This window comes from Scyliorhinus torazame, chromosome 5, assembly GCF_047496885.1.
Source record: "Scyliorhinus torazame isolate Kashiwa2021f chromosome 5, sScyTor2.1, whole genome shotgun sequence".
NCBI classification, from domain to species: Eukaryota; Metazoa; Chordata; class Chondrichthyes; order Carcharhiniformes; family Scyliorhinidae; genus Scyliorhinus; species Scyliorhinus torazame.
Genome location: NC_092711.1, coordinates 301,278,973 through 301,306,073, shown reverse-complemented (window position 1 = coordinate 301,306,073; position 27,101 = coordinate 301,278,973). Strand labels below are relative to the sequence as shown.

The 27,101-nt window shown below is 45.0% G+C and overlaps 1 protein-coding gene across 1 annotated transcript in view; it reads left to right on the top strand.

Moving 5' to 3' along the window:
• Positions 1-1,667: 1,667 nt before the first annotated feature.
• Positions 1,668-27,101, top strand: part of steep1 (STING1 ER exit protein 1) — a 48,924-nt gene continuing 23,490 nt past the window's right edge. The window contains exons 1-4 of the mRNA XM_072505813.1: positions 1,668-1,883; positions 18,210-18,327; positions 18,858-18,899; positions 21,821-21,959. Coding sequence (XP_072361914.1) covers positions 1,760-1,883; positions 18,210-18,327; positions 18,858-18,899; positions 21,821-21,959 — 423 coding nt within the window. The 5' untranslated portion in view covers positions 1,668-1,759. The remainder of the gene's footprint in view (positions 1,884-18,209; positions 18,328-18,857; positions 18,900-21,820; positions 21,960-27,101) is intronic.

The following is a 27,101-nucleotide window of genomic DNA, read 5'->3' as shown; positions in this document are numbered from 1 at the left end:
TTATTATCAACTACAAACATAAAGACCCCACACAGCTACAGTAATCTATGTGTAACTCTTAATGAATTCTCCCTTAACTGTTCCAATTCAATAAAAATATCCCATAAACCAAAACCCCCTTTTTTTAAACCAAAAACAGCAGGTAAATTTAATCATTGGGTTTCTTCCTTGGAATAATTCTTTAAAATTGAAAATAGAGAGACAGGCCAAAATGCTTCTCTGTCTGAGTCGACAGCAGCCAAATGTGAAAACAAAAGTAAAAACTCACAGCCACAAACCAGCTCCAAAACTGAAAGTGCAAGTAAAAACTCACAGAGCCACAGCCCAGCTCCACCCACACAATGACATCACTGAAGCCATGTGATAAGACAAAAACATTTCTTAAAGGGGCACTCCCATGACAAGTCAATGTGGACATGCTGAATTTCCAGTTTCCTGAGGAAGGTTAGGTGCTGTTGTGCTTTCTTAGTCATAGAATGATGTGGGTGGACCAGGGCAGATTTTGCTGAAGTTTACAGTTAGGAATTTGAAGCTTTCAACCATCTACACACGGCACCATTGATGCAGACAGGGGCATGTATGACACTTGGCTTCCTGAAGTTGATGACCAGCTTCTTAGTTTTCCTGACATTGGGGGAGAGATTGTTGTTGTTGAACCATACCACTACGTTCTCTATCTCCCTCCTGTACTCCATCTCCCTCCTGTAAGATCCAACCACTACGGTTGTGTTTTGAAGAATATGGACACCATCCAGGACAGAGCAGCCGGTTTGATTGTTACCATTCCACAAATATTCAATCCCTCCAGCACAGTGACTGCAGTGTGTACCACCTCCAAGATGCACTGCAGGAACTCACCAAGGCTTCTTATGAAACTGCTTCCAAACCCACCACCATTACCTTCCAGAAGGACAAGGGTAGCAGATACATAGGCACACCACCAGTTAGAGATTCCCCTCCAAGCCACTCAACATCCTGACTTGGAAATATATTGTCATTCTTTCACTGTTGCTGGGTCAAAATCCTGGAACTCCCTTCCTCACAGCACTGAGTGTGTACCTATATCACAGGGATTGCAGCTATTAAAGAAGGCAGCTCAACATCTTCTCAAGGACAACGAGGGATGGGCAATAAATGCTGGCATCCCGTAAATGGATAATAAAAATACCCATGGAAGCAACCAAGATAATATTGCAAAACACCCCCATCCAACTCTCACATCAGGCCATCTGTCTTGTTCTTAAAATTGCTACGTTTTGTTGCATATTTTACATTCTCCCTCCTTTCAGTTCTGACAACGAGTCCATTGACTCGAAAGACTGTGTGCAGATTGGCCACCCCCAATCCCAAAGACCAAACTTCCAAAAGTAATCAGGCTGTGTGATGTCGCTCCGGACGTCCCAAGAGTGGGAAAGGCACTGTATAAAATGTCAGTTCTTCCTTCATCTCCACCTGAGACGTTTCTTTCCACAGGTGCTGCTTGACCTGCTGAGCATAGCCAACTGCTTTTTGTTGTTGTTGCTTGTCTGTTTATTTCAGTTTTCCAGCATCCGGAGTATTTTGCTTTTGGTGACAGCTCTTTGTTTTTCTTGAGATGAAGTCTGCTACCAAGGTGTGAGAGACATGGAAGGTGGACAGAGGGAAGGTGAGGATTGGTTGCGATCCCATGATGCAACAGGATTCCAAAATGGCGGCGGGTGAATAGCCCCTATCTCCAGAGCGGTGGCATCCCTTTCCTCCCGGCCACCGGTGAACCAAGATGCCGAAAGTAGTGTCTCGCAGCGTGGTGTGTTCCGACACCCGGGACCGCGAGGAATATGACGACGGCGAGAAACCCCTGCATGTTTATTACTGTCTGTGCGGACAGATGGTGCTGGTCCTCGGTAAGCAAACTCGACAGGCCCCGAAGCCTCGGGCTGGAGTACTGAGCTCTTCGGGGCGAGGATGTCCGCCACCCGGGCAGGCCATCTTTCTGCGTGCTTACAGTTAACGCGGGTGTAACTTTCTTCTTCTACTTAAGTATTTAAAAAAATGTTATTACACTTGCAATTTGAGAGATTATTTTTGATTGGTGATTACTTTTTGTTCTCAATGAACCAAAAAACAACTTCAGAGTGGAAGTGCAGCCCTGAGGTTCACTGGGATTGCATGTGCAGAATTAATTTGCTGTGGAGCAAACTTGGTATGACAGGTCTGAGAATGTGCGGTACTGCAGTGTGCTTGGGTAAAAGGACAGCAAGGAGCCTGAAATGGAACTAGAAAAAAACTGGAAACTCAGCAGACCTACCAGGATCTGAAGAGAGGGGAGAGGGAGGCTAATACAAGTTAACAATTTTAAGAGCAGCCTTGTGCCAGAAGAGACAAAAGAAGATGGGAAAACTTCTTCAGGTATGTCAATCTTGGCTGAGTGGTAAAACTCTTGTCTCTTGAGTTGAAAGGTTGGGACTTGAGAAAGAATCTAGGCTGACACTTCAATCAGATATGTGGTTTACCTTGCATACTGCGATCAGTTTCTTCAGGTTCTAGGCAGTCCTTTAAAGGGACTGAAAAGAGGACTTCCGGTGGAGGCTATGGAGGAGTAAGTCGCACATTTGGTGGTTCCCGCTCTGGTTGCACTTTTGGACCGTTCCCCCGTTTTTACTACCGGACTTGAATTGTAAAACGGATGTTAGTGGCAATTGTTTACTGAAATCCCTCTTCGGCGCATGGAGAGAAGGAGTAGAAGTGTTCGTAAGGGCAGAAATAAAAAGACAGAAGGATTGGGCTGTAGCTGCAACTGAAGACAGCATGACGGAGGTTCGGACCTCGGGCTTGTCGATCCAGCAGTCTATGGAGCAGCGGATGCAAGTCATTCAGGAAGGCTTTGCTATGCTGAAATGGGACTGCTTGGACCTGATAAAAGAGTCGATTGAGTGGTTGGAGCATAGATTGGACGCCCAAGATCGGGCGATCCAGAAGGTGGAGAAGGCGCTGGCTGAGCAGGAGGAACAGCAGACTGCAGTGGAGCTGGAGGTGGGGATGCTGAGGGACCAGCAGAAGAAGCTCCTGGAGAAGGTGGAGGACCTCGAAAATAGGTCCCGCCGGCTGAATCTAAGAATCGTCGGGCTCCCGGAGGGGTCCGAAGGAACGGACGCTGGGGCATACATTGCAGACATGTTTGTGAAACTGCTGGGGGATGGGGCAGTCTCCCGGCCCTTGGAGGTGGATAGGGCTCACAGAGCACTCGCGAGGAAGCCGCGAATGGGAGACAATGGTGGCGAGGTTCTACAGGTTCTCGGACAAGGAGCGCATCCTACAGTGGACCAAGCAGACACGGAGCAGTAAGTGGGACAATTGCATCCTGCGGGTTTACCAGGGCCTGAGTGTAGAAGTGGCCAGGAGGAGAGCAGGCTTCAACCAGATTAGGTCGATCCTTTTTAAGAAAAAGGTGAAGTTTAGACTGTTATACCCAGCCTGTCTCTGGGTCATGCATGAGGATCAGCACTTCTATTTCGAGTCGCCTGAGGACGCATTGGACTTTGCGAAAAAGAAAGGGCTGGCGAAGGATTGAGACCTTTTGAACTTGGCTGCAACGTTCATGTTTTTGTTTTTTCTTTTTGTTTCTCTGTTTTTGTAAAAAGTTTCTCATTTTGCGTTTCATGGAAGATATTTGTGTTGCCGTTTGCATTGATTTGGAACCAGCGGTAGAGCTGAGTGAGTTAAGGTTTCCATTGGCACTATTGGGGGATGGAGGTGTGCTTGTTTTTGATCTTGGTGTTTTTTCTGTTGGGCAATTGTGTGGGGCTTGTTTGATGCTGGAGTTTGTTTGTATGAGCGGTGGGGAGGGAACAATAGGTGGGAAACTATCTGGCGCCGGGAATGGGGGCCACCAAGCTAGCTGGGCGGCCTAGCTCACGGAAGCGCAGTGGGGGTATGCATATGTTTAGTTTTGTAAAGGGGTTCGGTTACAGGGTGTTGTTACTAGGGGTGCGAATGTTCTGCTGACGAGGGAGGGACTTGTGCTGAGAGACACTGAGGAGGTTGGGGGCGGGGGCTGCCTGGGGATGGACCGGTGGAGCACGGGCTGGAGGCGGGTCTAAAAAAGGGGATGGCTGATCAGCGGAGCGGATGGGGGGCAATGAGCCCCCCCCCCCCCCCCCCCCCCCCCCCCCCCAATCAGGCTGATCACCTGGAATGTTCGGGGGTTAAATGGGCGGGTCAAAAGGGCACATGTGTTCGCGCATCTTGGGGGATTGAAGGCGGACGTGGTAATGTTGCAGGAGGCGCACCTTCGAGTAATGGACCAGGTTAGACTGAGGAAAGGCTGGGTCAGTCAGGTCTTTCACTCGGGATTAGATTCAAAGACTAGAGGAGTCGCGATCCTGATCAATAAGCGTGTGGTGTTTGAGGTGGGTAGAATAGTCTCAGTACATTATGGTCAGTGGGAAGCTAGAGGGGGAGCAGGTGGTATTAGTAAATGTATATGCGCCAAATTGGGATGATGTGGAGTCTATAAAGAGGATGCTGGGGAAGATACCGGTCCTGGACATGCACAGGTTGGTCATGGGAGGTGACTTCAACACACTTATGGACCCTGGCTTGGACCGGTCAAGCTCGAAAACGGGCAGGGTGCCAGCAGTGGCAAACGAACTAAGAGGGTTCATGGAACTGATGGGGGGAGGGGTCGATCCATGGAGGTTTGGGCAGCCGAGGGTGAAGGAGTTCTCCTTCTACTCACACGTGCATAAAGTGTACTCCTGGATTGATTTCTTTTTTTGGAGTAGGGCCTTGCTGGCTGGGGTGGTGGACATGGGGTACTCGGCGATTACGATCTCAGACCACGCTCCGCATTGGGTTGACCTGCAGGTTAGTAAAGACAGTAATCCGCTCCCGCACTGGAGGTTGGATGTGGGACTTTTGGCGGACGAAGGGGTGTGCGAGCAGCCCGGGAAATGTATTCAGAGCTACCTGCAGGTCAATGACACGGGGGAAATTTCAGTAGCGGTGGTGTGGGAAGCACTGAAGGCGGTGGTCAGAGGGGAGCTGATTTCGATCTGGGCCCATAGGGAGAAGGTGGACAGGACAGAGATGGACCGACTGGTAAAGGAGATACTACAGATTGATAGGAGGTATGCGGAGACCCCAGAGGCAGGGCTTTAAAGGGAATGGCGGAAGTTACAGACGGAACTTAGCTTGCTGACCACAGGGAGGGCAGTGGAGCAGCTGAGAAAGGCGAGGGGGGCGATTTACGAACATGGAGGGAATGCTTGCACAGCAGGTTAGGAAGAGGGAGGCAGCTAGGGAGATAGGGAAAGTAAAGGACGGAGATGGGAACCTGGTTGGTGATTCAGTAGGGGGGAATAAGGCGTTTAGGGACTTATATAGCAGGCCTTACAGGTCAGAACCCCCCGTGGGGCCAGAGGGGTGAGCACTTGGAGGAGCTGAATTTCCCAAAGGTGAGCAGGTAGAAGGGCTGGGGGCTCTGATTGGGTTGGAAGAGATAGTGGAGGGTCTGAAGGCCATGCAGTCGGGTAAAGCCCCGTGGCCGGACGGGTACCCAGTGGAGTTCTATATAAAAGTTCTCTGGGATATTGGGGAAGGTGTTGATGAGGATGTTCAATGAGGCAAGGGAAAGAGGGGTGCTGCCACCGACGATGTCACAGGCAATGATTTCGCTGATTCTTAAGCGGGACAAGAATCCGGAGCTGTGTGGGTCCTACAGGCCGATCTCCCTGTTAAATGTGGATGCCAAGTTGCTGGCCAAAAGGATTGAGGATTGTGTTCATAGAATTTACAGTGCAGAAGGAGGCCATTTGGCCAATCGAGTCTACACCGGCTCTTGGAAAGAGCACCCTACCCAAGGTCAACACCTCCACCCTATCCCCATAACCCAGTAACCCCACCCAACACTAAGGGCAATTTTGGACACTAAGGACAATTTATCATGGCCAATCCACCTAACGTGTTCCAGGCGTTATTGGGGAGGACCAGACGGGGTTCGTTAAGGGCAGGCAGTTGGTGGCCAATGTAAGAAGGCTGTTAAATGTGATCATGATCCCCTCGGAAGGTAGGGAGGTGGAGGTAGTGATCGCAGTGGATGCAGAAAAGGCTTTTGATTGGGTAGAATGGGATTATCTGTGGGAGGTACTGGGATGGTTCGGATTCTGGCAGGGCTTTATCGACTAGGTCAGGTTGCTGTATCAGGCTCCTGTGGCAAGTGTACGGACGAATAGGACTACATCGGACTATTTTAGACTGCACCGGGGGACGAGATAGGGATGCCTCTTCTCCCCACTGTTGTTTGCGCTGGCTATAGAGCCATTGGCAATTGCTCTGTGAGCCTCAAGGGGCTCGAGAGGACTGGTCCCGGGGGGGGGGGGGTGGAGCACAGGGTTTCGCTCTATGCGGATGACCTGCTTCTGTACGTTTTGGATCCAATTGAGGGGATGGATGAAATCATGAGGGCTCTCGGGGAATTTGGCCGGTTTTCGGGGTATAAGCTTAATATGGGAAAGAGTGAGATGTTTGTGGTCCAGGCGAGGGGACAGGAGAGGCGCCTGGGAGAGCTGCCGTTTAGGTCAGTAAAGGGAAGCTTTAGGAACCTAGATATCCAAGTGGTGCGGGAATGGGACCGGCTGCATAAATTGAATCTGGCCCGGCTGGTGGACCAAATGAATGATGATTTTCGGAGATGGGACGCGCTTCCGTTGTCTCTAGCTGGGCGGGTGCAGACGGTAAAGTCCTCCCAAGATTCCTATTGTATTTCAGTCTCTCCCCATTTTTATTCCCCGGTCCTTTTTTAAGCGGGTCAACAGAGTGATCATGGGCTTTGTCTGGGCGGGCAAGATCCCGCGAGTAAGGAAGGTAATGCTTGAGCGGAGTCGGGGAGAGGGCGGGCTGGCGCTGCCAAATTTTAGCAATTATTACTGGATGGCTAATATAGCCATGATCAGGAAGTGGGTGGTGGGGGAGGGGTCGGCATGGGTGCGCATGGAGGCGGCTTCATGTAAGGGCACCAGTTTGGGGGCTTTGGTGACTGCGCCTCTACCAGTCCCACCAGTACGGTATTCCACCAGTCCAGTGGTGGTGGCGGCCTGAGAGTTTGGGGCCAGTGGAGGCGGCATTGGGAGCATCGGTTTGGGCCCCATTCTGTGATAATCACCAGTTTGCCCCGGGGAATATGGACGGGGGGTTCCGGTTATGGCGGGGATTGAGAGGATGGGGGATATGTTTAGAGAGGGGAGCTTTCCGAGTTTGAGTGCGCTGGAGGAGAAGTTTTGGTTGGCGAGGGGAAACAAATTCCAGTATCTGCAGGTGCGGGACTTTCTACGTAAACAGATGTCAACCTTCCCGTTCCTACCGCTAAGGGGGATTCAGGACAGTAGTTTCCAGAGGGTGGGTAGGAGAAGGGAGCGTCTCGGACATTTACAAGGAACTTAAGGGGTCAGAGGAGATGCAGACCGAGGAGCTGAAGCGCAAGTGGGAGGAGGAGCTGGGAGGAGAGCTAGAGGATGGTCTATGGGCGGACGCATTGAGTAGAGTCAAAGCGTCCGCAACATGTGCCAGGCTCAGCCTGAAACAATTTAAGGTTGTTAACAGGGCTCACAGGACAGTGGCCTGGATGAGCAGATTCTTTGGGGTGAAGGACAGGTACGCAAAATGTGCGGGAGGACCAGCGAACCATGTCCACATGTTTTGGACATGTCCAAAGCTTAGGGGATTTTGGCAGGGGTTTGCGGACGTCGTGCCCAGGGGATTTTGGCAGGAGTTTGCGGACGTCATGCCCACGGTGTTAAAAACAAGGGTGGTGCTGAGTCCAGAGGGGGCGATTTTCGGTGTGTCAGAAGACCCGGGAATCCAGGAGGAGAAAAGAGGCAGACGTTCTGGCCTTTGCTTCCCTGGTAGCCCGGAAACAGATACTATTGGCATGGAAGGACTCAAAGCCTCCGAAGTCAGAGACCTGGCTATTGGACATGGCTAGCTTTCTCTGTTTGGAGAAAATCAAGTTCACCCTGAGAGGGTCACTGTTAGGGTTCACCCGGAGGTGGCAACCGTTCGTCAACTTCTTTGCGGAAAATTAATCGGCAGCAGACGGGGGGGGGGGGGGGGGGGGGGGAAGGAGTAGTTTAGATTAGAGTAGGGGGTTAATATAAGGGTGGGACCTGTACGAAAGGTAAATGGCTTTTGCATTATGTTTATGGTTTCATGTATTTTGTTTATTTTGTTGTTGTTACTATACCGAAAAATACATCAATTTTTATTTTTAAAAAAGGGAATGAAAAGAGTTGCTGCAAGGAAGGTAACCGTGATATTTTTCTGTTTTTTTTTTTTAACCTAGCTAATGGAGAGAGGAGTAGTCCTCCTGGCTCCACATTAAATCCACAGCCTTTGCTCGGGACTATTCCCAATTCCAGTGCAGTTTGATAAAGAGTAAAGGAGGAGATAATTTTCCCATTGGTGGGACAGTTAGTAACCACAGAAAATAATTGGCAAAGGAACCAGAGGGGCAAACAGGTTTTTTTTCTCAAAGCAGCGAGTTATGATTTGCATTGCACTGCCGGCCTAAGAGAACGGTGGAAGTAGACTCAATAGTAGTTTTCAAAAATAAATACATGGAAAAAGAAAACATTTCAGCACTATGGGGAAAGAGTTGGTCAGTGTAACTAAATGTCATGGGCAGAATGGTTTTCTGGACTGGCAGCAACCACTTTTTGCAGTGGCATGAAACAGCTTGCCTAACTTGCAAACATTTTTGAGATACGTTGCCTTTTCAGGGCAGTTTTGATGTAGATCGGACGCTTTTCAGGTCCGAAAGTGGCAGTCGTTGGGCCATTCATGTGTTCACATGATAAACAGCTAACTGTGATCTAATCGTGCCATTGACCCACATGCACTTCATGCATACCTTTCATGCATTTATTTCTGCATCAAACTTGCAAGGTGAACAAATGACTAGGGCCCTATTCAAGTGATTACTGATCTGGTCAGTCTGATAGCATGTGGAGCTATGCAAATTCCCATATGTATATTAACCAGAGAAGTAGTGGAGAACCCATTAATGTCTTTGTTAACTGGCATGTCGATGAAAGAGGGGGGCCAACAGGATCCTGCCATCAGTCCCAAAAGATGTGTTACCTATCACACGTTGAGCAACAATATGTATGAATTTCAGTGCTGGTGCGATGTCAGGTATGCTGCTATACATCCCAATGATCAGCTGATCAAATCAAACCGCATGTTCCTTCGGTTGTTTGTAATGGGCAGAGTACAGACCGTATTCGACCAGCCCTACCTTGCAAAACCCAGAACAAAACATCTACTGTTAGATGTGATTCCACAATTGGGCAGCACTTGCTGAATAACCATGAGCGTGTTAATAGTTACATTAACAACTAATTTATGATAATTGATCAAACTCATTTATGCACGCTAAAATTAACATACATTCATACACAGGGACCCGTCCTCTGCAAACAAAAGGAATATGTTCAAACCTTCCATCTTTTTTGAATTGCCAGAAGCATGGGGAACCTGTTGCTTTTTCCATGGCAATGCCCTGACCAGTCAGTTGACTTGCAACCCAATCAGGACCCCGCTGCTCCTGCAGTATAAATTGTTGCGATTGTTTGAAAATGGGCATTGTGTTTGTCCTAATGAGTGCTTGATGAATATTCTGCAACATGTCTCTCTTTCTGGCAATATTCAAATTCCGTGCCAACAAGCAACTATGAGAAAATTTAAGTGTTACCCCACACCTCAAAGCCACAGGTCCTTGACAATGCTCAATAACATGAAAGCAGAGTTAATTCCTTGAGTGAAGGAATGCCGATAACTGACTGCAAATACAAAGTAGATCATGCAAACACCATGCTCAACAGCTAGCTGTCAATATTCTCTTTGGCACGCGAGAGTTATCTTTTGAGTTCAGCTGTTTTTGATTTGCTTTTTTGAAACTCCTGCAAGCACAGATTAAAATTTTTTTTTTTTTTTTAAAAGGCTGCTGTAGCTTCAGTACTATTTTAGCTGAATAAATTAGCTCCCTCATGATTTAGTGTTGCATTTGAAATTAAATCCAGTGAATTGCTGACGAGCATATTTATCCAACCGGCACAAACATTTCAGTTAACTCAGCTGATGAACTATATATAAGAATATATATATTAATAAAAATTTTTGCAGGGGTGTTAGGCACAAAAGACAACAGAGATTCAGTGGAGGAGGTCAGGAGTCATGGGGCAAAGTTTGAACTGACTGTCATCCATTACAAATATGGAACCTGATCCACTGGGGTAATCCTGACTTTGGGTGATTGTGTAAAGCAGGCTGATCTAATCAGATGTCTGTTATATATCTTTCCTGATTTCCATTCTCACTGAAGTGAATTTAATTTTCAAATTTCTTTCCTTTTCATCTGAAGTCATTGACACTTTGCACAACAGTAATGCAAGATGCTATTTGTATATATTTGTCTTTTAATTTATAGAAATATGTCAAATTCAGTGTCAATGTGAACAAAATGAATTTCTCGGTCTTCGGAAATTACAGTTTGACGTACATACCACCCTCTAGGCTTCTGCAAAGTGTATTCAGTAAAATGATCAAGGCTTGTAAAAGTATATATTTGTAATGAGATCGTAGGATGTATTTACAGGTGTCAGTTTCTCCTGTACTTCACCAACTAACCATTTTCCAAGTGCAATGATATCAAAAAGAGAATATTAAGGGCACTCTACCTGAATGCGCGCAGCATTCACAACAAGGTAGATGATCTAAAGGCACAAATAGAGGCAAATGGGTGTGATATAATTGCCATTACAGAAACATGACTGCATGGTGACCAATATTCATGGGAACTGAATATTCAAGGATATTTGACGTTTAGGAAGGGCAGACTAGAAGGGAAAGGCGGTGGAGTTGCGTTGATAATAAGGGACAGAATCAGTGCAGTAGTAAGTGAGGATCTCCAATCTGAAGACCAATGTGCAGAATCTGTTTGGATGGAGCTAAGAAACAGCAAAGGGCAGCAGACATTGGTTGGAGTTGTTTATCGGCCACCTAATAGTAATAATAATGTGGGGCATGGTATTAATCAGGAGATGAGAGAAGCTTGTAGCATGGGCAATGCAGTAATCATTGATGACTTCAATCTGCACATAGACTGGTTAAGCCAAGTGAGCACTAATGCTGTGGAAGACGAATTTCTGGGGTGTGTTAAGGATGGATTTCTAGAGCAATATGTTGAGGAGCCAATGAGAGGACAGACTATTCTAGATCTCGCATCATGTAATGAAAAATGGCAAGGCTTTTGTTGTGAAAGAACTTTTAGGGATGAGTGACCACAATATGATAGAATTTTACATTATGTTTGAAAGTGAGGAAATCCAGTCTGAAGGCACAGTATTAGAATACACCAGGTAGGCCAAGAAACTGATAAAGGGAGAAAATAATATGAATGCAATCTAGCAAAAAAACATAAAAACAGACTGAAGCTTCTATAGGTATGTAAGAGGGAAGAATTGGGCTAAGACAAATGTGGCTCTATTACGGGCAGATTCATAATAAGGAATAGAGAAATAGCAGAGGAGCTAAATTTATTACTTTGGCCGGAATACTCCGAACGTTCCCGCCAGTGGAATCTTCTGGTCATACCGATGGCGAGCCACTGCTGCTGGTTTTGGGGGGCTTTCATTCTCTTGACATTCAATGGCATTACCATCGCTGAGTCCCCAACAATCACCATCCTGTGAGTTACCATTGACCAGAAACTGAATTCAACCAAACATGTAAATATTATGGCTAAAAGAGCAGGTCAGAGGTTGTGAATTCTGCAGCGAGTAATTCATTCCTTATTCCCCAAAGCAGTTAGGAATATGGTGGAGTTCTCCCCACTTGCCTGGATGAGTGCAACTCCAACAACTCTCAAGTTCGATTATTGTCCAGGACAAAGCAGTCTGCTTGATTGGCACACCATCCACCGTCTTCAACATTCACTCCCTCCACTACTGATGCACAGTGGCAGCGTACTATCTACAAGATTCTACAAGATGCACAGCAGCAACTCGCCAAGGCTCTTCGATGGCACCTTCCAAACCCACAATCACTACCATCTAGAAGAATAGGGCAACAGATACCTGGGAACAGCATCCTGAAAAGTTTCCCTCCAGGCCACACACCGACTTGGAGCTATATCACTGTTCCTTCACTGTCATTGAGTCAAACTCCTGGAAATCTCTTCCCATAGCACTGTGGGTGTACCTACACTACATGGACTGCAGCGATTCAAGAAGGTGGCTCACTACCTCCTCAAGAGCAATTAGGGATGTACAATAATTGCTGCCCAGCTAGCGTGCCCACATCCCTTGAAAGAATTTTAAAAAATAGAGCAAACCTTGGCCTGAGAAACACGTTTCCAATACTGGATTGTGGAGAGCTAACTGCTTTTTGTATTTCCTAAATGGGGCCACTGAGACTCACGGTAACACTCCTTTCACTGCTTCTTTAACTAAGGAAAGGAAACAAGCTGAAGTCTTGAGGCAAACTTCACCTAAGTTCTCAAATGTTTTCAGCACTCACTGCTTGTAAAACAAATTCAAGAGCATAAGAACAGGATTCGGGCATGTGGTTCCTCAAGCATGTTCTACTATTCAATGATTGATCAGTATCCCAACTCCATTCATCTGCTTTGATTCTATATCTCACAATACCTTTGGCAAACAAAATCTATTGCTCAGTTAACTGAGCATCTACTGCTCTTTCGGGGAGTGTTCCACACTTCAAGCGGCTTTTGTGTTTTTTCGTCAAACACCAGGCTTTAGATTCCCCCACTAGTGGAAAATTGTTTATCCCCATCTACCCGATGAATTTCTTTCAAAATCAGTCTTCCCTTGAGTTGCTTTACGGCAAGGAACTCAAGCCTAGTTTATTTAATCTGTCCTCATAATTTAACCCTTGAAGCTGAGTGATGTTCTGGTGAATTTGGGCTACATAACCTCCAAGATTAATATATCCTTTCTGAGGTGCAATGCCCTCAGAATCTGTTGTCCAGAATTATGTGTTGTCCTCCAGATGGAATCTACCCAAGGCTTGGTAGAATTGTAGCAAAATTTCCTCCCCATTGTATTCTAGCCCTCTATAATTATAAAGGGTAATTTGTGTACTATTTTAATGATTTGGGTACGTGGACAACTTAATCTCCTTGGATCTCTGCTCTTTCTAGCTTTTTTGTGAATTAATTATAAATTCTTTTTGCCTTGCAATGAATTCATAACAATGAAACATTTAAAGTGTCTGGGAGCCCATTACTTGCATTGATCTTAAACCAACACTAAGCACATTTATATTATTGCCAATCATTAATTCAAACTACTATTTTTGTTCAGATTTTTAAGATTTTATTAATCTGGATGTTATCCTCCAATCAAGTCGCATTGATTCTTTAAAATAAAAATAGAAATTATTAAAAAACAGAAAATACTGGAAATACTCTGGTTATGCTGCGTGTGTGGAGAGAGAATCAGGGCCAACTTTTCAGAATGAAAGGCCATCGACTTAAAGCATTGACTATTTCTCTCTCCACAGATGTTGCCTGACTCACTGAAGATTTCCAGTGTTCTGTTTGTATTTAGATTTGCAACATCCTTGGTATTCTGCTTTTAGTGTCATTGTTTTTTTTTAGCAAATACTAATGATGACAAATCTGATGTTTAATGTAAAACCAAAAAAAGGTGGTGTAGATACTCGGCAAATCTGTAGCGAGAGGGACACTTTCATCAGTTAGATGTTCAGTCGAAGTTTTGCATAAGTGTCATGGAGGGTGTGCAGATGTTGCCCTTGGGAGCTGTTTGCATGTTACACTCTGACAGTGTAGTAGATACCGCAGTAAGGTCTCAAACTGTTCCAATGAATGTGTAGTTCTACAACCAGCTTTGTGTCACTGCCAAGCAATTTTAGCTTTAAAGCAAAGTGAACTTTACATTTGGGATTAAATCCCAGCATGATATCAGCATGCAACAATGTGAGACCCCCCTGCACACTGCTTTCCCCTGGAGTAGATCATCTCCTCGTGCTTAAGCTTGACATAAAGTATAACTTTGATGCTGTGCCAAGCTCAACTTAAATGTGCTGTGGGAATGCTTAGACCCCGGAATTCTCCACAAACTGAATCAGAGACAAAGGGTTGAATTTACTCGCATTTCAGTGTCAGGCACAGGCAAATGCTGGCATTCAATCTTGCCTCGAACATTGCATTTGCCACAGCAGCACTCCAGAGAAGTTCTTGCATCCAGACTGGTGCCCTCCACCCTAGGCCCTGAGGGACTTTGGAGCCCTTGATCCTAGTGTCTGGTGTGGAATACTGCGGAGGATGGACCAGAAGACTGATGGATGGAAGGCAGGACTCAAGGTGGCTGAAAGATTTAACAATGCCTTTCTCCAGGCTGTTGGCGAAAGACTGGAGCCCCTCTTTGCAAGCGTGGCAGGAAGAGATGGCCTGCTTGACCAAGCAAGCTTGGATGCACATTAGAAAGGAGGTCAGCAGCTGTGGGGTCACCCTTCTGAATCCTGGATGTGGCTCTGCAAATGGACCAATAATCTCCTCCACTCTGCTTGGGTGAGCTCTCCATATCAAACTCTCCTCTTGGGGGCGTCTATGTAGCAACGTGGGGTGGGGTGCTATGTCAGTGGGGAGCACCAGCACCTGCTGCTGTATTATGCATGGCAGCATCGCAACAACAGCTGGCCGTCTATCTTTGCTCACCTCCATTACTGGAAAGCAAATTTATGGAGGAGGCGTCCAGGACCTCCCATCATGTGCCAAAGGGCTGATACCAGCTTAAATGTTGTGCTTGTTTTTGTGTGGAACTCAGTGTCACTTCTTTGGGCCCACAATGATAAAAAGAGAATCAAGACCAATGATTGATCACTGATGTCACAGAGGAAATGGCAATGTTGGAACTGGCTGACTTACTGGACAATTGAACAGTTGTGGATTGTGAGGCTGGAGTGTCAGCCTAAGTGGGTGCGGAGATAAAGTGCATGCACATAAGCAAATTACTGCAGATGCTGGAAAATCTCAGCAGGTCTGTCAGCATTTGTAGGGAGAGAAAAGAGCTAACGTTTCGAATCCAGATGACCTTTTGTCAAAGCTTTAACAAAGGGTCATCTGGACTTGCAACGTTAGCTCTTTTCTCTCCCTACAGATGCAGACCTATTTGAGATTTTCCAGCATTTTCTCTTTGAGTGCATGCATAATCACCTTGGCACATCTGGAGGACCACATCAGGCATATTTGCAAAGAAACAATTTGAAGGCCTTAGTCCCTAATTTTTTGTTTCCTGTGAAGGTTTCGGCAATCCAGAAACAGTCAGCTGCTGAGGTTGCCTGTAGTCTACCTCTGATCTTTTTATTGTCACAAGTAGGCTTACATTAACACTGAAATGATGTTACTATGAAAAGCCCCTAGTCGCCACATTCCGGTGCCTGTTCGGGTACACGGGGAGAATTCAGAATTCTCAGCTGGTACGGGAATTGAACCCGCGCTGCTGGTCTTGTTTTGGTTCTGCATTACAAACCAGCTGTGTAGCCCACTGAGCTAAATCCGCCCTCTGAGGAACAAGGAGAGCGATCCTCAGAAGGTGCAGTGTCACATCACACACCCCTCTCCCACACACTTCCCCAGTGCTTGTAGATTAGATTTGGTGTAACAAGCTGGAGAACGTATCACAGATGTGTCTGATCAAAAGATATGCACAGCCATGTGCGGATGATAGAAGAATTCATTCAGACCTCGAGTGCTGCCACGCAGGCTTGTACTACTGCCTCATGGAGAGCCAGATCCAGCAGGCCGATCAGTGAATGCTGAAGAAAGGTGCAGACCTACCTTATCCAAGAGCTCAACGCATCAGTGACAACATGAGAGGCGGACGAGGCACCTGAATCTCCACTGGGTCCTTGTCTCTCTCTGGTCAGATGGAAGTTACAAGTATGCTTTGTAAAGGAGGAGTGAGGCTGCCTTCTACATTTGGGGGCTCTTCCTGGGGTGCTCAAGAGTGTCCGTAGCAGCTCCTCAATTCCTCTACAAGTGGCCTCAGCGCCTCCTAGTAACCGCAGTGACAGATTAGGGTCCTGCGCATTTGCAGGAGACTCTCTGCATGTCTGGGCCAACCAGCCTCAAGCCAGAGGACGGTCAGGTCATCCAACGCTACAAAGCAACATGATAAGCAGCTTGTCTTCTCTACAGCTGCAAATACACAGGGCCATACCTCATAGACGTACACAAATTCACATTAAGAAGAGCACATAGATGTACTTGGAATTAATGGCTGTTATTAATTGCTGCCTTCTCCGATGTCACCCACACTCCCTCAATAGGCTTCTAATGTAAGAGCAGGCTGTGTTTGGTCAAGTCCTTATTGTGCAAGGTCTCTTTCTGCCCCCATTTGTGGTGCTATAATTGTTAAGATTGTGACAGACCACCATAATATCAGTAAACCTTACTGGGTCATACTGTAGGACTGGACCAGATCAGTCAATGCACATAAATCTCATCTACGGCAGCCAATGCCCTACTTGATGGTCACTGAGGTGGACCTGTGGCAGGTATTGTCCATCTCCTCTGCTGCAGTAGAAATCATGTATTCAATGGATAGTAGTTGTCCCTGAGAATACATCCCTAAAGCGCGGCACAGTAACAGTGTTTAGCACAGTTGCTTCACAGCTTCAGGGTCCCAGGTTTGATTCCTGGCTTGGGTCACTGCCTGTGCGGAGTCTGCACATTCTCCCCGTATCTGCGTGAGTTTCCTCCGGGTGCTCCGGTTTCCTCCCACAGTCCAAAGATGTGCAGGTTAGGTGGATTGGCCGTGCTAAATTGCCCTTGGGTTAGGTGGAGTTGCTGGGTTACGGGATAGGGTGGAGGTGTGGTCTTAAGTAGGGTGCTCTTTCCTCGAGCCGGTGCAGACTCGATGGGCCAAATGGCCTCCTTCTGCATTGTAAATTCTGTGATTCTATGAAAGGTGTGGGGGAGCTGGAAAGGTGAAAAGTCTGCAAAATTTTTACTAAAGTTGCCATTGTTACTTCTGACTTTAACAAAAACCACTTGGCTGTATGGTGGCTCATTGTGGTGCTAAAAAGCTAATTTCCGTTGTAAATACATTTTAAACATTCTTGCATACCAGTTAATACCTCTGACCAACCCAGGAGATGCTTTTGTTTGCTATTCTTTGAGTTTGTGCTGTTTTATCTAATATATTGCCATTATTATCTTTCACCAATGTGGTGAGATTTTATTGCCTGCTGTTAAAGTTATTTTTAATGGCCACAAATGCAGACATTTGGGTGGGAATGAGAGGGACATGAAGATTTGGTGCTGTTTGTGTTCACATGATCGCTGACACCAGTGTGACTACTTGTGATAGAACACCTATGAAATAGTTTTGTTCTGCTTTTAACAGTGAAATCAGTCGATGCATGTTACCTGCTATTCTCATTTATTTTAAAATTGGTTCATATTTGAATTGCTACATGGTCTCACAACATGGATGCTTCAATGTCTGCTGGTATTTCAACACAGAGGCAATGCTTTGTATAGGAGCCACTCAAAAGAGTGGTGCACTGAAATAAGAAGGAAAATGCTTGAAAATCAGGGCAGACAGCAGCTGTGGAGAGAAAGAGGGTTAATGGCTTGATGAACGATCATCGATTTGAAGGACTCTCCACAGATGCTGCCAGACCTTCTGAGTTCTTCCAGGGTTTTGTGTTCTTATTTCATATTTCCAGTTTCCACAGCATTTAGCTTTTGCTTTAATATTGGAAGGCTCTTGAAATGAATTAAATGAAATGAAAATCGCTTATTGTCACAAGTAGGCTTCAATGATGTTACTGTGAAAAGCCCCTAGTCGCCACATTCCGGCGCCTGTTCGGAGAGGCTGGTACGGGAATTGAACTGTGCTGTTGGCCTGCTTTAAAAGCCAGCGATTTAGCCCAGTGTGCTAAACCAGCCCTGAAGCAGGATTTTATCTGCTATTTTATTATTTCCATTAATTTATAACCCAAGACTGCTAATGGTAATTGGAACTCAACTTCTGCCCTTGCTATAATCCATTGACCCCACATAGATTAGGGTCAAACCTGTGAATTTTTGATTTGTCTGGTTCAATCTTCGACCACTCAGCAAGCAATCAACGTCAATCACGTGCATTTATTTTAAATTGATTTTTTTTTTTGGCTGCCATCAGATTGTCATTTGGAGAAACTGCCAATGAGACCACAAGACCGAGCGCGTGTCATAGATGCATCCAAACATGCTCATAAATTCTGTAATATTGAAGAAGATGAGAGCATTTATCTTCGAAGGTAAGTGTTCAGTGTGCTCTGAGAGTCTTGTTTGAGGTTACAGTGTGTATTAGATAGTTTTAAACAAAAGGTCTGGGTTGAGAAACTGACCTGTTACAGCATCAAATATTCTTCCACCAAAGATTTTACTGGTCAGTTTTGAAGTGGTACTTTCATTCCCTTGCCAACAGGAAGGCTTTGATATATTGGACGGTTTTGGATTTGAATCTGTTTATTGTCACGTGTACCCAGGTGCAGTGAAAAGCGTGCAGCTCAAACAGCGAGGTTTTGAAAGTAATTAAATCTATGATGCTGGGACTTGCGTTGCTATGGTTATGAAGAGAGAATTTGCACTGGAGCAAAGAAAACTCGAGGCGGAGATAACTATGTAGCACATTTGATGATGGGTAATTTATTTGCAGAAGTAATTTCCATCTCATTCATGGTTTTCCTGGAACAGGCCAGGATCAATTTACAATAATATTCAAGCATGAATTTTGAATGATAGTAATTGCTTAAAATTATCATCATTTTTTCCCCCCCATTTGTAGGCCACAAGGGATAGAGAAGCAATTCAGGAAAAAATGCGGAAAGTAAGTGCTCCTCATTTAATTGGAATTACATTATACTTCTTGATAACATTCAGTCACGTTGCACATAAATATTCAGTCACGTTGCACATGGACAATGAAGATCCACCCCCAACATGTTTCTCAGCAGCAGAGGCGGCCCACCAGTGGCTGGCGACGGGATATTCCGGTCCCTTTGATGTCCATGGCTTGTTCTGTGGCTCGTGCCCTCTACCGCCCGAGAACCTGCCATGGGGGTTCGCCATCAGCGGCACCGGAAAATTCCTCCCGCAGGAGGGCGGGAAATTATTGGCCAAGTTTTTGTGTCTTTGCTATAAACAACTATATCCTTTGGGTGGTGGCACTCTTGCAGTGGCATTGGTTAGAGCGTTATAGGATTACAAAATGTTGAAGTGCAAACTGAGCTTCATGGAAGCAACTTTAGCAGTGGAGACGATAATAAGACCATGAATGTCAATGGATAAAGATTCAAAGTGAAGCTATCAAAGGGCTGCTACTGTTGGTATACCTATGTGAGAAGTTATGACAAAATTCTATTTTCCAAGAAATAAAGAAGCATTTTTGTTTCCTAATGTAAGATATTCAATATAATAATTTGGATATCATATTGTGAGGATGTTAGTGGTTATGGTGGGCGGCACGGTAGCACAGTGGTTAGCACTGTGCTTCAAAGCGCCAGGGTCCCAGGTTCGATTCCCGGCTTGGGTCAGTGTGCGGAGTCTGCATGTTCTCCCCGTGGGTTTCCTCCGGAGCTCCAGTATCCTCCTACAAGTCCCGTTAGACATGCTCTTGGGTGAATCAGACATTCTGAATTCTCCCTCAGTGTGCCCGAGTGTGGCAACTGGGAGATTTTCACAGTGGTAATGTAAGCTTACTTGTGACAATAATAAAGATTATTATTATTATGAGCTACTTCCACTAGGGGTAAATAATGATTTACGTATTAACCTATTAGTAGCATTCTTGCCTCTGAGTCAAGACGTCTTGGGTTCAAGCCCTGTTCCAGTGCCAGGAACATTTAATTGAGCCTGACGTGCAGCACTGAAGGAGTATCGCTTTATGGAATGAGCCATTTTTGGATGAGAGATTGAATTGAAATCCTGTCTTTTTTGCTCGGATATAAAATTTTCCATGGCATATTAAAAAAAAAGGAGGTATTTTCTGGTTTGCATTTATCCCTCAACTGACCTTACATTTATTTTAAAAAAGTTTAGTTGTTTATCTCGTTGATTCTGGGACCTTGCCATTTGAAAATCAGTGATTCATTAGTTATGAAGCATTTTGAGATGTTCAAAAGACCAAAAAATACAAGTTCTCTTTTCATTCATGAAGAAGCTTGATAGTTATGATAGTTTTGGTTATAAGCATTTGACTGCAGCTTGTTTAGAAGTACCAGAATTTTGGTTCCGAGATTTAGTGGTTCTGTGCAATAACTACCCTTAATGAAATTGGTGAAGAACAATTAACTTCCAACCGTTGTGTTAGTTCCATCGTCTACTAAGTTATCGATCTAATAATGCACAATGACTGAGGCATGCTACCTTTGTTTAACAATGTAGAGTGATGTAACTTGGAAGTATATGTTTCTATAGCTTCAGTCTGACAATCGTCTTCATTAAAATGCATTAGAGAACACCATGGTCTTCTTAAAAAAGAAGTAATGAGAAGCCTAGGTGAAGGAATACAGGCATCAATATAGAAGAGCTGGAAAGAGCATGAGGAAACGGTAGCACAGTAATTAGCACTGTTGCTTCATAGTGCCAGGGTCCCAGGTTCGATTCCCAGCTTGGATCACTGTGCGGAGTCTGCTCGTTCTCCCCGTGTCTGGGTGGGTTTCCTCCGGGTGCTCCGGTTTCCTCCCACAAATCCCGAAAGACATGGTGTTAGGTGAATTGAACGTTCTGACTTCTCCCTCTCCCGAACAGGTGCCGGAGTGTGCCGACTGGGGGATTTTCACAGTAACTTCATTGGAGTGTTAATATAAGCCTACTTGTGACACTAATAAAGATTATCATTATGACATGACAAGCCACCTCCAACTTCTCAAGGTGGGCATCGAGAACAGGATAATACAAGACCAGTGGCTGGGGGCCCCAACTGACCCCAGGTCTCAAAGACTGGATACAGTCGAACATCATGCACCCAGCCTCCAAATTAACATTACCTAAAGCATGGCAGCTACTTTTCAAACTGAATCGGGGACTTGTATCCCACATCAAGCAAGAGGCCGGCCTCACAAACACTGCTTGTCTGGCCCCCACTTCCCAAATCGGTCAGGATAGATGACACACCATGCAGCAGGATTTCTACGAACCGAAGGTGTGCCACCAACAGGGAAATTGCTCGTTATCAAATGCCAGGATTCTCTTCTGCGTTTTGCCATTCTCCAAAGGATATTTTGCAGATCATCGAAGTGACCACCAAGGAGCTGAGATCTGAGATCATCATTCGCAATGGCGGCCATCGTTCCGATGCTGACGGCATCACCGAGGCATAGGCCCGCTCACTAGCAAAACCGCCACGGCAAGCTGGACCCACCCTGGCCATCTCCGACCGCCTCAATCAAATGAGGAGTCTCTCCGAATTAACTGCTCCTTTTCACTAAACTCTGACCAGGATCATCCAAGGACATATTGCAAGACATATATCCCCAAAAAGATAATTATGGAATGTGCATTCGAATAAAATAAAGGATTAAAAGACGAGTAGAGCCAGAGCTCACGAGAGCACCGCCACTCCCGTTCCCCTCACGTGACTCCCCTCTGATTGTAAATTTTTAACTTTTTGCTCCTGATTTAAACCTATTTTTCTGTGATTTGGTTTATTATTTCTGAAATGCCATGCACTTCTTGAAGCTTCTAGATATTTGCTTATCTCTTGATTGTAAAGCGCTGACTGGTACAGTGTGGTGATTATCTTTGCAGATGTGGACTCCTCCTCTTTTATCAGCACCAGCAGAAAAATACTCCAGTTACTTTTATTGTGGATGGTGCTTTGGTAAAGTTTGGCCAGGGTTTTGGTACCACAAGCATATACAGCCAGAAGCAGGAACCACCAAAGAAGGTAATCCTCTGGAAATAGAGGGAATTTTAAAAATGTTTATTTATTATAAGTTATTAACTGTTAAGCCGTTGAAAGGGTCTGACTGAGGACTATACATAGAAACTCATTAAAGACCGCATATAAAGAGTTCAATATTCATGTAAGAATTGGTGGGGGGGGGGGTTGCAGCAGGCGGTGGAGAAGGCAAATGGTATGTTGGCCTTCATAGAGGATTCGAGAACAGGACCAGGGATGTCTTACTGCAATTATACAGGGCCTTGGTCAGATCATACCTGGAGTATTGTGTGCAGTTGTGGTCTCCTTGTATGAGGAATGATGTTCTTGGTAAGGAGGGAGTTGCAGCCAAGGTTTACCAGATTGGTCCCAGGGATGGCACGACTGATATGAAGAGAGATTGAGTCAGTTAGGATGATATTTGTTGGAGTTTAGACGAATGAGGAGGGAATTTCCTAGTAACATATAAAATTCGAACATGACGAGACAGGGTAGATGCAGGAAAGATGTTCTAAATGGTGATGAGTCTGGAACCAGGCGTCACAATCTAAGGATACAGGGTAAACCATTTAGGACAGAGATGAGAAATGTCTTCACCCAGACGGTGGTGAATCTGCAATTCTCTATATGAAATTTGTATGTTTTCAGGACAGAGTTAGATATAGCGCTTGGGGCTATTGGGATTAAAGGATATGGGGGATGCAGGGACAGGTTACTGAGTTGGATGATCAGCCATGATCATAATGAATGACAGAGCAGGTTCGAAGGGCTGAATGGATTACTCCTCCTATTTTCTATGTTTCTATGTGATCAAGGATTTTGGAATACATGGTTAACATTTATTTTCCATGGTTGGACTCTGGTATGAATAATAGACAAATACAGAAAATAATTATCCCAGAATAATTTATTACTCTAAGAAAGAATACAGAAAGAGATTGGAAGAATTCGGTACAAGGCCAGGCATTTGGGAGCAACGGTAACTTGCATTTACATAATGTCTTTAACATGGAAACACATCCTCGGGCACTGGGTGCAATCTGACAAAAATGAGACAGAGCAAGAAGTATTAGGAGGGGTGAGTAAAAACTTAGACCCAGAGTTGAGTATTATGAAAAATTTAAAAGGAAGGCAGAGAGCCAGAGGGGTTTAGAAAGAGAATTCCAGAACATGGGATCCAGACAACTGGAAGGCCTGGCAGCAAAGTAGCACAGTTGCTTCACAGCACCAGGGACCCGGGTTCAGTTCCAGGCTTGGGACACTGTCTGTGCGGAGTCTGCACATTCTCCCCATGTCTGTGTGGGTTTCCTCCGGGTGCTCCGGTTTCCTCTCGAGTCCCGAAAGATGTGCTTGTTAGGTGTATTGGACATTCTGAATTCTCCCTCAGTGTACCGAAACAGGTGCTGGACTGTGGCGACTAGGGGCTTTTCACAGTTACTTCATTGCAGTGTTAATGTAAGCTTACTTATGACACTGATGAAGATTATATTATTAAAGTGTGGAACGAAGTGAGGGGAGGCGGTAAACAAGGTCTGCCAAAAAGGGTGCTGAGATTGCAAACAAATTATTTCAGCCTGACAAGTAAAGGAAAGGCATTGAATTGGTGGAAAGGATACAGAATTTGTGACAGGGCTGAAGACAATGGTTTTAATTTTCCCAATGTTTAACTGGAGGTAATTGCAGCTCATCCAAGACTGGATATTCGATTAGCAGTTGAGAGAAATGGACAGCACGGTAGCACAGTGGTTCGCATAGTTGCTTCACAGCTCCAGGGTCCCAGGTTTGATTTGCGGCTTGGGTCACTGTCTGTGCGGAGTCTGCACGTTCTCCCCGTGGCTGCGTGGGTTTCTTCCTGGTGCTCCGGTTTCCCCTCACAGTCCAAAGATGTGCAGGTTCGGTAGTGCACTAAATTGCCCTTAGTGTCTAAAACGTTTGGGTGGGGTTACTGGGTTACGGGTTTGGGCTTAAGTGGGGTGCTAATTCCAAGGGCCGATGCAGAGTCGATGGGCCGGGTGGTCGCCTTCTGCGCTGTAAGTTCTATGATGACTTGAAGATGGAGAGGTTGAGCTGGATATTGTCAGCGTACATGTGGAAGCTGGCCGCATGTCTGCTCATAGTGGTATCATAGTGGTATCAAGCCTGCAACTGAGGAAAATGGGGGCCATGGATACATGAGCACTGGAAGGGAAACCATTCCTGGAGATTCTTTGCTATTGTTGGATTGGCAATCGTGAAACCAAGCAAAGCAAATCTCACTAAGCTAGACGGTTAACGAAATGCAATGGAGGGTTGAGTAGTCAACTGTCAACCAGAGAAACTAGAGTTAATGTACCGCAGTCATAAATCTCAGTGATGTGTCGGGGACAGAAACTTGATTGGAGAAATTCAAACAAAGTTGTGTGGAAAAATAAGCATGATTTCGGAGGTTAAAAGACATTGGTGAACTTGGAAGAGGAAAGGGGCGGGGGGGGGTTTGGATCTGGGGCCGTAGTTTGCAAGGACCGAGGGATCAAAGTGAGTTTTTGAGAAAGGTGAAGATATTCAAATCCAGTATGAATTTTAAAAATTTCTTTGTCAGTTTTATAAACTATATGCATGGAAAATAATGGGTTGGATTCTCCATCGTCGGGATGCTCCGTTTTGCCAGCAGCCTGGGGGTTTCCCGACAGGTGGGGATGCCCCACATTGGGAAACCCCATTGACCAGCCGGCGTAACGGAGCATCCCGCCGGCTGAAACCGAAATGTGGCGGGGCGGAGAATCCAGCCCAATGACTTTTTTTATTCTGCGGGGCATTATAGTAGCCCGAGTAGAATATTTACAGCAGGGCAAGTGTCTGTTAACAACACATTGCATGTTTGGTTTCTTTTAAATCTCCTTCTAAAAGTGGCAACTGGTCATATTTTTCATTTGAACAATTAATATACTCAATGCCCTGGATTGTTCATAGCTCTTTTGCATGTCTGCTACTACCTTTGTTCTATAAAATATCCTACCAGTTCCCTGTTGAAACATCATCAATATTCTCTAGGATCAATACAGGGAATTGAGAGAATTGTTGACTTAATTGCTTCCACTACAATCAACCAAAACACATTTTGGGAGCATCCCAGGATGTTCCCCCAAATTGTTGAGTACAAAATAAAGGAAATAAAAAGCCTCATCAATGCTAACTAGTCATCTACATAACAAATTGCTATTTACTTGATTTAATTTGATGATCGAAGAAAGGATATGGGTTGAGCTTTCAGGATCTTTTGTGTCAAATATTTTTTGACTCTGAACATTTTCATATTTTTGAAAAATTGAACAACTTTGGCAACTAAATGCTTGGATTAATCTGAATTTCCAATTTCAAATGCTTGCCTTACAGGAGATTAATTTAATCTTGCTGGATGGGGGAAGGGGGGGATGGTGAATTCAAACCCAACTCGAACCATAGTTTTTCATCCAGGTGCCTTTTAAAATAGTTTTATTTGTTCCTTGATCTGACTTTGATATCTTCTGATTTGCCCAATCTATTTATATAGACAAAATTTGCAACTGACCACCACCTTCTCAAGGGCAAGTAGGAGGAGCAATAAATGCTGGCAAGGTTCTCGCCTCTCGTAAAATAGATTTTACAAATAGCCTAGTTACCTCAACTGCTCTTAAAAACAAAATATTTTGATAGTGGTAACTTTACAAAATGTTCTTTATGTTCTTAGTGCCTTCAGGTCTAGCAGACAGCAGCCTAATGCAGTGTGAGATAGCACAGCTTCTTTCACATGTATTTCAGCTATCAATATGTCTATTCAGTTTTTATTTCTGTAAGGAGCAGGGTGACATTTGTATGTGAAGCAGGTTTCAATTAAAATAGATCCTGTGCATTAGGAATAACCTTAAAGACCAATGTAGTAAGGAAAATGGTTCTGGAGAAGGTGGGGGGGGGCGGAGGGGAAAGAGTGTAAGGAAAGCTGACCACTGGAGGTTTTCCAAATCTTCAAGCAGCAAATGTGAGGGGGAAAGGCTATTATAGATATTGAGGTTATTTACCTGGAGGTATGGTCCATTGAGACACTTGGAAAATTGTTGATTGTCTCTCTCTTTCTTATTATCTCTGACCCCCTTTTCCCACCTCCAAAGAAATTGTGCTCTTCACTGAGAGCATTGATTTGGATACAATGCCGCAGATCATGAGCGCCCCTTTTATTTGCAAGCTGAGGTTGTAAGTGATGATAGTAGTTGACCACGCAGGTTATCGTAGCTGATCAACCCGTCCTCAATTAATATTGGGCATGCTTTCCATCATGTCTTGCGGGATAACAAACAAGATTGGGGTATCCTGATAACTGTTTTCTACCTATCCCAGGATACTGAGCCTACATCTGTAGCATCTCACCACTGCTGCAACTAGCTAACTCAGGAAAGATTGGGAAATGACCCTGATCTGTTCCTGTTTATGTGACTCTACTGCAAACTGAGATACAAGTACAAACAGAATCATTAGGAGAGCTAGTATCAATTTTACAGTGTGTATGAAATGATAGTATATTCAACTATTCTCAAGGATGTCATTATATTTGAATATTCCAGAACCCCGTTGATGTTAAATATGAGGTTTTTGAAATCCCAGAAGGGAAATTTAAAATGCCAGTTCAGAACTGTTTATTTTGTAATTTGGCATGAGAGGGGAGTTTGCTTGTTGTAACCATTCAAATAAAAAAATGGTGATCCATCTAAAACACAACAAGAAAGCCAGCAATACAGAACACAAATTGCACTTAACTACAAAAATGGCTACACACAGTGCAATTTAATTGAAAATGAAATGAAAGTCGTCATTGTCCCCGAGGACCATAGGCTGCTCTCCCTGTTTGGGAGAGAGCTGTAGCCTGCTCTCCCTGTTTGGGAGAGAGCTGACTGGTGGTGATTTAACCTGAGGGTCACCACACCTCAAGTGAGGGGCATTGTTGAGAGGATGGGGCCTTTAGGATTCCCGCCCCTGTTTTGGGAATTGAACCTGCACTGCTGTCATCGCTCCGCATCATGAATCAGCCCTCCAGCCAACTGAGCTAATCAACCCCCATTCCACACCTATCTACTTTCCTCAACTACGAGAATATACTCTCCAAAAACAACATCCCATAGATTTTAACTCTGTGAGCCA